At 61.3% G+C, this 15,352-nt stretch overlaps 2 protein-coding genes across 5 annotated transcripts; one reads left to right on the plus strand and one right to left on the minus strand.

Annotated features, from left to right (window-relative positions):
- Nucleotides 1–149: 149 nt before the first annotated feature.
- On the minus strand, nt 150–8,485 carry BAD (BCL2 associated agonist of cell death). Its single transcript, XM_070427386.1, has 4 exons — nt 8,387–8,485; nt 7,937–8,131; nt 1,459–1,652; nt 150–601 (listed from the first exon to the last, which is right to left on the minus strand). The coding sequence occupies exons 2-4, from the start codon at nt 8,121–8,123 to the stop codon at nt 476–478; spliced, it is 507 nt and encodes a 168-aa protein (XP_070283487.1). The 5' UTR covers nt 8,124–8,131; nt 8,387–8,485; the 3' UTR covers nt 150–475.
- A 1,253-nt stretch (nt 8,486–9,738) lies between these two features.
- GPR137 (G protein-coupled receptor 137) lies at nt 9,739–13,117 on the plus strand. 4 transcript variants are annotated; one of them, XM_070427385.1, is made up of 8 exons: nt 10,074–10,514; nt 10,599–10,648; nt 11,356–11,581; nt 11,698–11,847; nt 11,956–12,084; nt 12,186–12,304; nt 12,622–12,728; nt 12,939–13,117. In XM_070427385.1, the coding sequence occupies exons 1-8, from the start codon at nt 10,158–10,160 to the stop codon at nt 13,115–13,117; spliced, it is 1,317 nt and encodes a 438-aa protein (XP_070283486.1). In that variant the 5' UTR covers nt 10,074–10,157. The 4 variants fall into 4 exon arrangements, with proteins under 4 accessions (XP_070283485.1, XP_070283486.1, XP_070283483.1 ...); XM_070427384.1 differs by lacking the exon at nt 12,939–13,117 and having other exon boundaries at nt 9,739–10,514; nt 12,622–12,869; XM_070427382.1 differs by having other exon boundaries at nt 12,728–13,066.
- The last annotated feature ends 2,235 nt before the right edge of the window (nt 13,118–15,352 follow it).

Raw genomic sequence — 15,352 nt, forward strand, 5'->3', positions numbered from 1 at the left:
TGGCCAAGAGGCCCAGCTCCGCTCGCCGCCTCGACCCCTCCCGCCGCCACTCAGAGCCCACGTGCCCCTTATGCACAAGACGGCGGCGCCTCTGAAACTGCCAGCGCTGCGCTGCCGCGAAGCCCCCAGCGACCGACAGGAAGCGCGCGGCGCAGATGGGGGCTTTATTAGCACATTCCGTGGCGAGCGGCAGCCGCGGGGCCACCGCGAGGAGAGGGTTCTGGGGGTTCCCACCAGCAACTTGGCGCGGGCGCCGGGGGCAACCCACTTCCAGCGGCGGAGGGCGGAGGAACTTCAAAACTTCCGCTGAGTGGGAGCCTCCGCAGTCCCCGCACACACCGGAAGGGAACCCGGCTCCGGTCAGGACTCCTCCTTCCGGCACGGGGAGACCGGATCCTCTGCGGAGGCGACTTCCGCCCACACCCAAGATGGCCGCCGGGCGGCGCGCAGGGGTGCTTCCGCGTGGGAAAGAAGGTCACTGGGAGGGGGCGGAGCCTCCTCTCCCCGAGTTCCGATCCCACCAGGACTGGAAAAAGCGCGTCCAGCTGGACTTTTGCCGCATCTGCGTCGCTGTGCCAGCGCTCTTCGGGCGAGGGAGACCCTTCGGTGGGAAGACGGAAGGGTTAGATGAGTTAGCAGGGCCCGCCATTCCGGAAGCCCATCTCTAAGATAGAGACCACGGCCCCCAGCATGCCCCGTACCGAGGAGTCTCCTGACCACTTTCCTAAGCAGGAGAGATCACTGGTTTGGGCCCTTAGGGGCGGGCGGTTAGATCCTGACGCTCCGTGTTTGGGGCGGGGAGAGAGGACCGGAGGACCCTGTGTGTTAGCGCGAGAGCCGGAGGTCTACCACCGGGAAGATGGGACCGCAGCCGGAGAATTAAAGAAGGGGTCCGAGGGGTGAGGCTCTCCCTCCACGGAGCACGCCTGTGCCATTCCCCCACATGCACGTATTCCCTAAACTCAGGGACCCCCCGGGACTTGCAACCAGGGGAGCAATGGGCAGCGGCAGCTCCGGGGCTAACTCCCTGAACCTGTCTCCAAGGCCCCCTTTCTGACTCCCCAGTGAGCTAAAGCAGCCCAGCCTGGGCTCTCCTGTTGCTGCTTCTACGCCCTTCCTTGTTTCACTCTCTTAAGTATGTTTTTGCTGTGATTGGTACATTCTTGCTTGCTTTACTTAAAAAAAAAAAAAGAAAGACCAAAGTTGAAGGCAAAGAATCCGGACACCTGGAAGGGGTGGGCTGGGAACACAGATGCCCATGGGCTTTGCGTTCCACGGATTTGGGGCCCCAGATCTCGGCCTTCTGGAGCGGGGTCTGGACTACAAGTCCCGGCATGTTCTGGGACTCGAAAAGGGACCGGTCCTGAAACTGCAGGTCCCGGCATGCCCCGGGAGCCCGAGGGGAGGGGTCCCGGCATGCACCGGCACGGGTCCTCCCCTTCGTCGCGCCGCGCTCACCTTAAAGGAGCCCTGGAACTCGTCGCTCATCCTCCGGAGCTCGCGGCCGTAGCGCTGTGCTGCCCAGAGGTTTGGGGGCGCTGAACGCGAGCGGCCGCGGAAGGGGCTGGGCTCCCCCTCCTCGGTGTCGTCATCCTCCTCGGTCCCCGTGGGGTACGAGCTGTGGCGACTCCGCGGCTCCACAGACCCAGCGCCTGCAGAGAGGGTCGACAGTGCGGGCCGGCGTGAACCGCAGCTCCTCTGCGCCCCAGCCTTTGCCCCTCTGGCCGCTGATGTACTTGTGTGCACAACAGCTCCAGCTCCCGCATGTAAATCGAGGGAAGCTCCTGGAGCTCTAGTGAAGATCTGAATTAACTTCTCATTAACCCCACAAATCGTAACTGAGCCCTCAGTGTATAAAAGGACCTTCCGCTGTGCCTGGCACAAAATCAGGGCATAAGAAATGGTAAGTTACAGTTATCCGTGCAAGGCCTATGGGTTGCTAGCTCTTTAATCATCGCCATCCTGCAGCAGAGCAGGTCAGTCCCCTGGATGAGGAGGTTCCCGCCCGGCCGCAGCGCTGAACTCCAGCCCTGCAAGCCACCTGCCGTGCTCATTGCTTCACTCCTGGGGTACGGCCTGCAGGAGACCCTGGAGAACCAGGGGCAGCGGCCATGTTTGTGCCTCCCACAGCACCTGCGCTGGAGAAAATGCCCTGACCAGCGTGTTGACGTTTTTAGGTAATATTTATGGAGCACTTACTCTGTGCTCGGCCCTGGGCATGGCCTCATTACCCTCTTAACCATGTGGGGAGTGAGTACTAAGTGCCCGTGTTCTACAGATGGAGACAAGCTAACAGGGTCAGGCGCGCCCAGCTGTGAAGCTCTGAGGCTGCAAGTGCCTAGAGGTTTGTTGGAATCCAAAGTCCAATGATTATCCTTTGAGCTTCACCTCTTTCCTTATCCACCCACCTTCACTCTCTGAACCTGTCTTTGCCTCCGTGTGGGGATCAACCCAGCCCTTACTCCCAGTGACTGTGGAAAGGTCACAAAATAGAGCATGAAAGTGCTTTGTGAACTGAAAGTGCGTGATGGGTCATTATTCTACTGAGTTGGGAGTTTGACTTGTGTACTGTGTGCCATCCCCCCACTTCTGCCAACCCCACCCCCATATCCAGATCAACAAAGACCTAGAACTACTCCCAGGAGCAAACACCCAGACCCAAGTAATAGAGTGGAAGGTGGGTCTGGAACAGGTGCCCAGAGCTGCTCAGCATGCGTGGCAGGGCCGGCTGTCAGGGAAGGCATTTTGAAGGAAGCAAGATTCAGGTCAGGTTTTGAAGTCGGGGTAACAATGTCTTCTTCTCCCTCCAGAAGACCTTCAGCAGAGCCCTCCGGCCAGCTGCAGGGGCTGCAGGGCCTCCAAGGGTCCCAGCCCCAGATACATGGCTGAGAAACCCAACAAGGGAACAGAGGGCTGGGTCCAGAAAGGCTTAGGCCAAGAGGGTGTGGTCAGAGCGCCTGGCTATTCAGGGCTTCACCAAAGCCCAGGCCCAGGTCAGGAAGAGACCCCCACAAAGCCCTTGAGGATGGACGTGGCAGTGGGGAACAGACAGCTAAATCAGGAGTGGGCGGGGATAGGAACCAGAGGAGCTGGGAATAGGAAGACCCCTGACAGGGTCAGGCCCATCTGCAGGTCACTTCCCGGTTCTGTGGGATGTGGGAGGTGAGGCAGGGGCAGTAGCTAGGTAGGTCCCACCTCAACCATATTTCCTGCTTTCATAGCCCGAAGCCTCCTACCTTCCCAGTGAGGTGGATGCCTAGTTCTCCCTATTTTACAGATGAAGACTCCGGCACCCAGAGGTTAGGGACTTGTCTGAAGTCACACAGTTGGCCACGTCAGTGCTCAGGAAATGTCAGCTATTACTCTCCTTTACCAGCTCTGAGAACCCAAACAGCCACCACACTTAGATGCAGGGCCCGAGAGAAGGGAGGGGCGTGATCTGCAGATGGACAGTCTGGGCACTGCCCCCTCATCAGGAATCACAAGCAGGAGGACACTTGGTGTGTCACTGAAGAGCTTCACTTGCATTCATTCATCATGTCCTCACACCCTCGCAGGGAAGTTACTCACTGTCCCCATTTGGCAGTGAGAAAACTAAGGCACCGAGAGAGTAATTTGCCCGAGGTCACTCAGCCAGTAGGTAGCAGAGCAGAAATCTAAACCTGAGTCGGCCTCCAGGGCCTGTACCCCTCATTCTCATGCCTTAGGCGCCCCCTTGGGGGCCCAGGTTGGAGAATGCACCCTGGCTTTCTGCTTATGTCAGCTTCAGCTGGAGGCTAGCCTCTGGGGTGGAGGGTTTTCACCAAAGCCATGGATTTAGCAGTGCAAACTCGCCACTGTCAAAGTGACACATTTGTGTCAACTGGAATTTTAAAAGTGTCCTATTTACTAGAAAAAACCTAGGAGATTTTTGTGAACCTGTGGGGAGGGAACATGCCATCTGAACCATCCCACCTCAATCAGCAGTCACCCCTGCACACTGCTGGGCAGGGCAGAGGTGGCCTCTCCCCACTTCAGGAAGGTCAGGAAGAGGGAGGGGGCGTGGCTTCTCTGGGTGGGAGCATGGGTGGGTGCCTAGACCTGCCCACTCACACCACCCTCCCAGGGTGAGTCTGGGGCTGGAGTGGGCAGTGGGAGGAGTCTATGGCTGGAGATACCCCACCCCCCAGCAAAGCTTTAAGATCTTTACCCCCATTGGGCTTCCAGGTAAGTGGGTGGGACTGAACACGTCCCTGGTCAGGCTTCGGCGAGCATCCTTGCAGACTTAACTAAACAGTAGCCTGCAGACAGTGGGAGGCAGTGAAGCTTTGCCATCAGCAGGGCTCTCCCACTGCCTGCCCCCAGCAGGCAGAGCAGCACGCAGCCCGTGTAGCTTCTAGCACCTGCAGGCTCAGGCCCGGACTCCCTGTGTACCCTAAAGCCATTTGGGGACCAAAGCCCCTTACTGGCCTGCAAAGAACATATACCCCCATCTTGCTCAGAGCTGACGAAAGCAGAAAGCAGGGGCTGGCAAATGTCTTCTGTAACGTCAGAGAGTAAATATTCGGGTGTTATGTAGGGACATGGAAATGAATTTCATATCATTTTCCTGTTATGAAATGTTCTTAGACCTGTTGTCAACTATTTAAAATTAAAAAAAAACATTCTTAGCTCATGGTCTGTACAAAAAGAGGGATTTAGCCTGTGACTATGGTTTGCCAACCCCTGCTCTAAACCCAACTATGTCTGTCCTCTGTCTGAAACCTTCAATGGCTCCCTATTGCTTATGAGATAAAGTTCAAACTCTGGAATGGCTTTTAAGCCCTTAAATACTGGTTCTAACCAATACTTCACTTGTTTGCCACCAGGGGGTATTGGTTATTCATATCTTCCTCTCTGCTTAATGAATGGCAAACACACACACACACACCCCCCCCCCCCCCCCCGTCTGCTCAGAGCCTGGGCCAACTCATAGTAACAATCATGATGATCACAGTAATAGTAAGAACAGCATACACTCCTCTGTACCAAGCACTGTTTCAAAACACTTTTCTTGTATTAACTCATTACAACCCAATGAGGTGGGACTGGTTCTATCCCCATTTAACAGATAAGGAAACTGAGGCAGAGTAAGTTAACTGACCTGTTCAAGCTCCACCTGCTAATAAAGGGTAAAGACATGTTTCAACCCTGCAGTCTGGCCCTGGTGCCTAGTGCTGAGCTTTTTCTCCCACTGGGTGTCCTTCCCTCTCCACCATCCATCACCCACAGCTCACCATGCACCAGCCTCTCCCAGGCACTGGGCTACATGCTGGGCTGGCACAACACATAGGGTGGCTGCAGTCCATGTCCCGGGGACACTTTCAGTCCAGCAGGGGCCAGAGGCAGGGAGTATGAAGAGTGAGGGGACTCTGCCCATCTGGAGGAAGGCAGTGGCTCTGCTGGGTCACTGGCACTTAGGGATCTTTTATGGAAAAATCACTTGCTTTTTAGACATTGAAAAGGTTTAAGAAATCCGCCGACCAGTGTGGCTTGGTGGTTGAGCATCAACCTATGAACCAGGAGGTCATGGTTCGATACCTGATCAGGGCACATGCCCAGGTTGCAGGCTCGATCCCCAGTAGGGGGCGTGCAGGAGGCAGCCAATCCAGGATTCTCTTATTGATGTTTCTCTCTCTCCCTCTCCCTGCCTCTCTCTGAAATCAATAAAGACATCCATTTTATTTAAAGTGTAAGAAATCCTGTGTGGTGGTGTCTGTTTTCTCCCCACAGCCCTCCTCGTGGCATCGCCTTGGCTCCTCATTGCCTCTTCGGACCGTCCCCATGCCCTCCTCCCTAAATCTAGTTTCTCAGGATGTGCCAGGCCCCCTCTCTGTGCCTCGGGCACCCCCAGCCCCAGGTCACACCCCTACTTGTGCAGGAGGGTGCTCCAGCTCCCTCCCTCTCTCCTTTGCCACTCCATTCTTAGAACAGACGTGGTCCTTCCCACCTCCTGGCCTTTCCTTTCCTTGACTTCCTTCACCCCTCCTCACTCTCCTTCCCCCGGGCAGAACCTAAATTATTTAAAAACATAAAAACCATTCTTAGCTCATGATCTGTACAAAAAGAGGGATTTAGCCTGTGACTGGTTTGCCAACCCCTGGTCACCATCAATAACTCCGTCCCAAGCCGCCCACAGGCTCACCACCACCTCCTACAGGCCCTGGCGATGCCCTGGATGCCTGAATCCTATCAATTGGCTCTCCTCAAAGCCCTCCCCTGTCCTCAAGAAAAGGAAAAGTCAAAGCCCTTACACTGCCTTCAAGGCTCTGCCCAGCTCCTCTCCCCCTCCTTTAATTCCCGCCTCTCCAACTCCCTGCCCTCACTCCGTCCCCTCAGGCCACACTGGCCTCAGGGCCTTTGCCCAACCCATCCCTTCCAGATCTCTCCACTGGTAGCCGCAGGGCTCAAGCCTTCATCCCTCCCAGTCTTTGCTCAAATGGGTGCTTCTCCCCAAGGCAGACCCCGGCCACCTCAGTTCAGATCACTCCCCTGGCCCCCAGTGCTCCTGATCTGGAGAAAGGAAAGACTCTATCATTTACTTGTTTGTTTGTTTATGGCTTGTCTCCCCCACTGACTAGAATGTAAGAACCACAAGGGCAGGGACTGCTATCTCTTCTGTTCACTGGTGTCCCCTGGCAGCTGGGACCGCACAGGGCACAGATTAAATACCCAATACAGGGGAGGAGCAGCCAGGTGTGAGTGGAAAGCTGTTGGGAGCAGAAATACAGCAAGTGCCAAGATCTGGACATTAGAGTGTGTCTGACAGCGTGTGCCCGTGGGCTGCGGAGGAGCCTTCTTGCCCCTGGAAATGGGGGGGGGGGGGTGTCATTTAGGCTTCAGCAGGCAAGGGACCTGTTCTTCTTTTTTAAAGTTTTTTATATTGACTTTTTAGAGAGAAGAAGGGAGGGAGAAAGAGAGAGAAATATCAATGTGAGAAACATCGATTGGACAGCACGTGCCCTAGACGACTAGGGATTGAACGCCGCCACCTTTTATTTTATTACTATTTTTTAAATATATATTTTTATTGATTCCATAGAGGAAGGGAGAGAGATAGAAACATCAATGATGAGAGAGAATCATTGATTGGCTGCCTCCTGCATGCCCCCTACTGGGGATCGAGCTGGCAACCCCAACACATGCCCTTGACTGGAATTGAACCCGGGACCCTTCAGTCTGCAGGCCGACTCTCTATCCACTGAGCCAAACCGGCTAGGGCCCCCACCACCTTTTAGTGCACCAGACAACACTCCGATCACCTGGGCCACAGCAGCCAGGGCTGGGGGAGGGGGGGTAGTTTTTGTTTTCAAAAGATCTCTGTGGTTTTTCTGAGGTGCCAAGGCCTGTGCCAGGCCCTGGGAAGTGGAGACAGAAATGGTCACTGCCCTCCAGTGCCCATCCTTCCATTCGGCCTATGCTCCCCCCGCCCCCCTACAGGCAGACTAGCTGCCAGGGAGGGCTGTCTGCCTCTAATGGTTACTAGCCTCTGGCAACCAGCAAAGATAGCCCTGGTGTGGGTGTGAGCCACAAGCTGAGAAAGAACAGACCTGGAGGCTTAACCCTGCTTTACCCCAAGGGAACCAGCAAACAAGTGTGACCTTAGGCAAGTCACTTCCCCTTTCTGGTTCACTGCTTGACTCTCAGTGATTTGCTGTGGTCCTACCCTAACCGCCACATTCTTTGAGCATTTCCCAAGCACCAGCACTATAATTACTCTCCTAATCACCCTAACAGCCCACATTGGTGGGGATTCATTGCTCTGTTTTACAGAAGAGGAAAGCTGAGGTCCAGAGAGGTTGGGGACTTACCCAAAGCCACCCAGTGAGTGTGGATGAGGCTGAGGTGCAGGGAGCTACTGGGCTGGGACCAAAGTGGACAGGCAGGTGGTTGTGTGTGTGTGTTGGGGGGTGCCTACCGTCATGGTGGCTGCTGCTGGCCGGCTGGCCCTGCTGGTGACCAGCTTCCCCCAGGAGACCCGGGACCGTACTCCAGTGCTTGTTGAGGCCTGGGGGCTGGTCCCCTGTGGGGCTGGGGCCCAGGCCCCTATCTGCAGGGCTGGAGTCTTCCTGCTCACTGTGCTCAAACTCTGGGATCTGGAACATGCTCTGGGCTGTAGGGGCGAGAAGGTAGGTAGTTGTGGCCCAGCTGGGGAAACGGTCGCTGGTGGGGGCGGGGGAGCAGGCGCCCCTGTTCCCTCTTCCACCTTAGGATTCCGGGTCCGCCCTGCCTCCCAGGCCCCAGTCTGTCCCCAGAGTCCGGCCGGGCAAGCTCAGCCCGTCCACCCAGAACCGCCATCTCCTTCCGGAACCTTGGTGCTGCGGAGCCCCAGACCCCCGCCCAGGCTTCGGCGGCACGCAAGACTCACCCCAAGCCCGATCTCCAGGCCCCTGACCCGAGCCTGCGCCTCCCTCTAGCCCGGAGGGAGCCCGGCTCTAGTTGCCTGGGCGACGGGAACTGTCACCGACGAGACCCAATCGGTTATGGAAATGTCACCAGGGCGGCCAGGAGGCGGGGCCACGTCGGCCCCGCCCCCGTGGCCCGGCCCCGCCCCCCGGGCCCTGCCTGCCTCCCTTCCTGGTCCCCGAGGGCTCTTCTCCCGACTTCCTCGTACCTGGGGCGGGTGTGGGGGCAGATGAGGGGTCCTGGGGGCCTGGCTTCTGTTGACAAGTCCTCCAGGCCCTCGGGCCGCAGTTCCCGCCCCGTAACGTGAGGGTGATGACACCGCCCTCCGGGGCCCGGGAACTCGGTAAACCGAGCGCTGAATGCAGCGGGGACCGCACGTAGCAAAGCCCAGTTGGCGTTCGGCCGCAGGACGCCGGGCTGCTGCTGTCACGACTCTGCCTGGGTGACTGGGTCCCTCCCCCGCACTGTGGGGGCCCCCACCGCACGCAGCAGGGCCCCCTCCCGCCACCTGGGGAGCCTCGAGATAAGCGGGGAGCCTCCCCTGGCGGGATGACGGCCTCGGCGCGGGGGGAGGGATAAGGGCCCCTGTGAGGGCGGCTCGGGGGACTTTGCGCCCGGCAGGCGGCGGACCAGGTGAGCGGGACCGCGCCCGGCGAGGCGGAGAACGGGCACCCCCCCCCAACTCGGGGCGGCGGGGCTCTGTGGGCTCAGTCCCCGAGGGCGGGGCCCGAGGGCCATCTTGGCTGTGGGCGGAAGTTTTCTTCAGAGACCGGGCGAGGGGAAGTCGCGGCCGCCCTCGGCCCCGCGGCGCCGTCTCGGTGGGGGAATGGGGGAGAGGAGCGTGGGAACTGGCGGCCCCGGCTCCGGGCACGGCCCACCGGGCGCCGGCCGAATGCGGGCCGCCCCAGCCCCGCGGCCGCCCGCCGCCGCTCGGAAGCCCGGGCACCCGCCGGCGGCGTAGCTCGCGCCCATTCTCGAACCGCTGCGCGCCGGGCGCGGCGCGGGGTGGCGGGGCCGCGGGGAGACCCTGCGCCGTTTGCGTAGCGCACGGCGGCCGCGCAGGCGCAGGAGGGGGCGGAGCCGCCGGAGCCGGGGAGCCGGAGCCCGGGTCCCAGCGGCCGGAGCTGGCTCCCCGAGAGGCGGACTGAGAGCCCGGCGCCGGCCTCCCCCCGCCCCCCGCGGCTGGAGAGTGGACGCAGCGGGGTGGCTCGGGGCCAGCGTCCGGAATCCCGGGGCCTGAAGGCAGAGCCCCCGCCCCAACCCCGTCCGGATCATTGGAGGGGAGAGAGCCCGCAGTTTGAGGAGGGGGAGAGCCGAGGGGTGAGCGCCCCACGCCGCGGCCGCTGCCCAGAGCCCGCAGGCATCGGCGGCTCTCCCCCTCCTGCCAGGACGACTGGAGCGACGAAGGCCAAGGACCCTTCTCCTTCAGCCTCCGCGCCCCCCAGCTCCTGGCTCTGGGACTGGCCCACGGAGGCGACACTCCCCACCCCCACCCTCTGCCCGGAGAGGAGAGACTGTCCTTCCCCGCTCCTGCGTGCGGGCCGGGCCCTGGCCCCAGGCTGCCAGTGCCCCTCTGGTTCAGGGAAGGGCCTGGCCAGCCACAACTTCTTTCCCCACATCCCCCTCTCGGTCTCTGCACCCCGCAGCTCCCACCCTGCATATTCATTTGTATCTCCCTGGCCCCCGGCCAGCCCCTCCGTCTCTGTCTCCGGATTCAGGCCTCCCTCCCTGACATGGAGAGTAACCTGTCTGGCCTGGTGCCCGCTGCCGGTCTGGTGCCTGCGCTGCCACCGGCCGTGACCCTGGGGCTGACTGCGGCCTACACCACCCTGTACGCCCTGCTCTTCTTCTCCGTCTATGCCCAGCTCTGGCTGGTGCTCCTGTACGGGCACAAGCGTCTGAGCTACCAGACGGTGTTCCTGGCACTCTGTCTGCTCTGGGCCGCCTTGCGCACCACCCTCTTCTCCTTCTACTTCCGAGACACCCCCCGAGCCAACCGCCTGGGGCCCCTGCCCTTTTGGCTTCTCTACTGCTGCCCCGTCTGCCTGCAGTTCTTCACACTGACGCTGATGAACCTCTACTTTGCCCAGGTAACCGCGGTAACTGGGTGGGGATGGGCTGCAGAGTGGCAAACCTCAAGGCCCCAGAGGAATCATGGGCATCTCTGCTCCCAGGTGGTGTTCAAAGCCAAGGCGAAACGTCGGCCGGAGATGAGCCGAGGCTTGTAAGTACTCGGGCCACACTGGGCTCAGGCCCTGGTGGGCTTAGCCCCAGGCCGGGAGCAGCCTGGTGTCTGGCCCTCCCCCGCCACGGCAGGGCTAAGGTGAGGACAGCCCAGGGGATGTTTGTGAAAGCTTGGGAAAGTGAAGCGCCTGGCACAGGAGGCCCGGCAGAGGTGGTGCATGTGTGAAGGGCAACAGTAACAGAAGCAGTTGGGAGACGGTACCAGTGTCGCCCATGACAGAGGAAGAGCTGGAGGCGCCAGCCCCTGGAAGCGCCAAAGCCAAACCACTTCTGGGTGACCTTGGGTGGTGATGCTCCTGTCCTTGGTACAACATCTTGCAATTCAATAAGAGCTTTCACAAACATCTTTCGTTTTACAACTTACTGTGAGGCTACTTGAGAGATGGAGAAACTGAGGCCCAGAAAGTTAAAGCCACGTGTTCAAGGGCATAGATGTGGCTGGAAGCAGAGCCAGGGCTTAAGCCCAGATTCCTGACACCCAATCCAGTGCTCCGTCCACTGTACTACCGCTGTCAGTCACCTTCTGACCTCCTTGGGCCTCAGTTTCCCTGTCTGTAAAGCTGGAGGGGCAAGGTGCAGACTGGATGGCCTGCGGTTCTGATGGACGCCGTGGTCTCCTGGGGGAGGTTGGGTGGGAGGTGAGCGCGAAGGGCCGAAGTCCGGGGCTGACTGTGCTGTGGGCTGCAGGCTGGCTGTCCGAGGGGCCTTCGTGGGGGCCTCGCTGCTCTTTCTGCTGGTGAATGTGCTGTGTGCTGTGCTGTCCCGCCGGCGCCGGGCACAGCCCTGGGCCCTCCTGCTGGTGCGTGTCCTGGTGAGCGACTCCCTGTTTGTTATCTGCGCGCTCTCTCTAGCCGCCTGCCTCTGCCTTGTTGCCCGGCGGGCACCCTCCACCAGCATCTACCTGGAGGCCAAGGTAGGGTCACCACCCTGATGCCTGGTGTCCTTTGGGGTCTTCGGGCATCATTCTTCGGGCGGAGGGGAAGCTGGTGCCTCCCCTCTCTGAGGGTCCCCTGTTGTCATCTGTTTCAGGGGACCAGTGTGTGCCAGGCAGCGGCGATGGGCGGTGCCATGGTCCTGCTCTATGCCAGTCGGGCCTGCTACAACCTGGCGGCCCTGGCCTTGGCTCCCCGGAGCCGGCTGGATGCCTTCGATTATGACTGGTACAATGTCTCTGATCAGGTGGGCACTTGGCGTGTCTGCTGCCTCCTTAGTAGCCGTGGCTCCTGGCCCTGTCCAGGTGCCCCACTGGCACAGTTGCAGATTGGCTGAGACCTGGCTCTCCCACAGGCGGACCTGGTGAATGACCTGGGGAACAAAGGCTACCTGGTGTTCGGCCTCATCCTCTTTGTGTGGGAGCTGCTGCCCACTACCCTGCTGGTGGGCTTCTTCCGGGTGCACCGGCCTCCACAGGACCTGGTGAGGGCCAGTGTAGAGGGGTGGCCCTGGGCCGGGCCCCGGGTGGCTGTGGGAAGCCAGTGGGGGCTAGGAGAGAGCTCAATGGTGGCTCCCTCCCCCAGAGCACCAGCCGCATCCTCAATGGGCAGGTCTTTGGCTCCCGTTCCTACTTCTTCGATCGGGCTGGGCACTGCGAGGACGAGAGCTGCTCCTGGGAGCACAGCCGGGGCGAGAGCACCAGGTAGGAGCCTCCGCCCCACCTCAAGCCCCCTGAGCTCCTGGCCGGCTCCATGGAGCCCTGGGGGCCTAGAGCCAGGTCTTGTCATCCAGCCCCAGCCCCTGCCATGGCCTTTGTTTCCGTCTGTACTAGGTGGGGGCCCCTCTGGTTTCCCCCTCCTGCCCCGAGGATGCAGTTGGCTACAGTGTGCAGTGCTCAAGCCCTGGGCCCTGGAATGTCTGGGCTACTGGGCTCTGTCCTAAGCCTCTCTCCCTCCCCCAGCTCTTATGCCTGTGGCCCCCGTCCCTGCCTTGTAACCGACCCTGTTTCTCTGTCTGCAGCATGTCAGGCAGCCTAGGCTCTGGCAGCTGGTACGGCGCCATCGGGCGGGAGCCAGGCTGGTACGGGGGCAGCCAGACTCGGACCACTCCTCTGCTCTTCTCCCAGGTGCTGGACCCAGGCAGCCACCACCACAGTCTCTACTCCACTCCACAGACGTGATCCCCTCCACCTGTCCCCAGAACACTCAGACCCCAGTCCCTCCTCCCCAGGCCCCTGTGCCAAGTTCATCTGCTGCTTCTTGCCCCGGATCCCAGGGGCTGTGGCCACCTCCGCCCTGGCCAGCTCCTTGCTACTTCTGTTGTAGTGAGTCTGTGCTGACGGGGGCACGGCCCTGCCTGCCGGATGCGCACGGCACCCTGGCATGACCTGCCGCCTCCGCTTCTGTGCTGGAGCCAGCTACCTCTCCTGTGTCTGCCACTCAATAAACAGTGTCTGTGCCCCATGGCTGTCCGTTATCTGTGCTCCTCAAACCTTGTCTGCTTGGCTGAAGGCTGATCGACACTAGTCCTTGAAGGGGCTGCTAGACGGACGGGCAGGGGCCGCTTACCTCCCCCAGGCTGGAGGGCAGGGAGCGGGAGGAGCCTGCAGTCTGAGGAGAAGGGAGACCAGCAGATGCTCCAGTCCCCTCTCTACTTGAATAACTTCTACTCTTTCCTTAAGACCTGCTTCAAATGTCACTTTTCGTTAGAAGCCTCCCCCCTGGGTCAGGGAGCCGTGTCCCCTGTGGGTCGCGTGGCGCGGTGGTTATGGGTTATTATGCCTCTCATCCCCAAGAGGATGGGATCTCTGGAGACCCCGCTCCCCTGTCATCACATCCAACTGGCTCTCAGCTCAGGGGCTAGTCCAGGGCCTGTGGAGGAAGAGTTGGCCCCATTTCCCTGCCAGATGTGGATTTGGCTGGTAGCATGGGCTGCCCCCACACAGTCTACCTGGTAGTCCTGGGCCCCCTTCTTGGCCACCGCTAATAGCACAGCCACGGCCCTCTGCTGCCCTCGCCCTGCAGGTTTGTCCCCAGCTGGGGGTTGCTTAGGGGAAGGTCTGTCCCCTGCACACAGGCCTGACTGTTCCAGCTCTTCCCAGTCCTGGGGCCCGAGCACTAAGCCTGTCTTGAAACCCTTCACTTGGGACCCTGGAGAGGGCACAGTCACTTTTCTTTGAACAGGAAGTTGCTGCCATTGTTAGGGCCTTTCTTGTGTGTGCCAGGCTTACAAACACTGACCTCCTTAATGCTCAGAATAGCACCCCAAGGTGAGAATTAACATCCCTTTCCCCCAAGGCTCCAGAGCTTGGGAAGGCCTTTAGGCCCCCTACTGGTAGGGGGCAGCCTTAGCGCCCATGCTCCACCCACCCACCCTGAGGGCTGAGCACCCCGAAGGGTCTTTGGGGAGATGGGGGTTGTTAAGTGGGTAAGAGCAGAGAGGAACCAAGTTCCAGGACATGCCCCGGCCCTGGCAGATCAAGCAGCGGGGGAGGGAGTGCTGGCACCAGTTTCATGCTGGGATGGGCTTGGGGAGAGGACCAAGGGATGGGGATACAGGAGCAGGGGCAGGAGGTGCCCCCGCGTGACTTCCCAGAACTGGGCCCCACCACACCTGGCGCAACTCCAGCCTGCCTGAGTGGATCCCCTCCCTTCGCCCTTCCTCTGGCAGGATCCCCTCCCTCAGTGCTGAACCCAGGGCCAGGCTGCCCGCAGGGCGGGGAGGAGAGGCCCTTCCCACCCTAGAGTGAGCCTGGGAGGTTAGTGTGGCGCCTGTCCAGCGTCCAGCGAGGTGAGCCGGCTGATGGCCAGGCCCGGCCGCTGGCCACACTGGCTGACCGGCAGGCAGGGCAGCACCAGGGCTCCGGTTTGACACTCCAGGCCGGACCCAGCGGCGTCCCTCGACCCCTTTGCCGCTCATCTCCAGGGAGCGGGCGGCCGCAGGTTAGGGGCCGGGGCGCCCGCGGCCCAGGCTCAGCCGAAGGGAGGCGCGGCACTGGAGGGGTTAAGCGCGGCAGGAGGGGGGCTTCAGGCGGCGGGAGGGGGTTCCCAGCCCCAGCGCTGCCGCTGCCGCTGCCGCCGCGGGGTCGCAGCCTCCGTCGCCGCGGGGCCCACAGTGAGTGCGGGGCGGAGGGGCGCGGCAGGGAGTGCGGCCGGACTCCGCTCAGGGCGGCAGGGGCGTCCGCTGGGTGGGGCGCCGCCTCCCTTCCCCGCGTGGGCGCCTCGGGAATCGTGCGGCGCACGCCGACGCGCTCCGAGCTGTCGGCTGGGAGACTCGGGAGGCGGTGGGAGCGAGTGCGGGTGTGCGGGGCGGGCGCCGGCGCTGCGCCGTGGCCGGGTCTCAGATGCGGGCGCACGTGTGACGGGCCCTCCGGTGCCGCGGCCCTGGGTGCGGTGCGCCCGCGGGTGCGGGAGAGTGCAGGTGGGGCGTGTGCGCGGCGCCCGAGCGGCCGGTGGCCGGGCTGCAGGGCGGAGCGTGGGTGCGGCGGGTGGGCGCAGCCGCCCGCTGCCAGGGGCTGTCAGCGGCCCGCCCGGGGGAGGCTGCCCTGGCCCGGTTTGTAGCCCTCGCCCTGCTCGGCTCCTTCCCGGAACCGGCCCCCACCCATGCCTTGCACCTGCACTGGGACCGGACCCATCCCTGGGTTCCTCGAAAGCGGGGCTCTGGGGCCCCCGGGAGGCTCCCCGCCCAGCCCATCTGGGCCGGGAGAAGAAGTCACGAAGATGCTGCGGCGGCAGCGGCAGGCGAACCGGAC

The sequence above is a fragment of the Myotis yumanensis genome, unplaced genomic scaffold (genome assembly GCF_028538775.1).
Source record: "Myotis yumanensis isolate MYYU_CA2020_CCGP unplaced genomic scaffold, mMyoYum1.0.hap1 SCAF_10, whole genome shotgun sequence".
Taxonomy (NCBI): Eukaryota; Metazoa; Chordata; class Mammalia; order Chiroptera; family Vespertilionidae; genus Myotis; species Myotis yumanensis.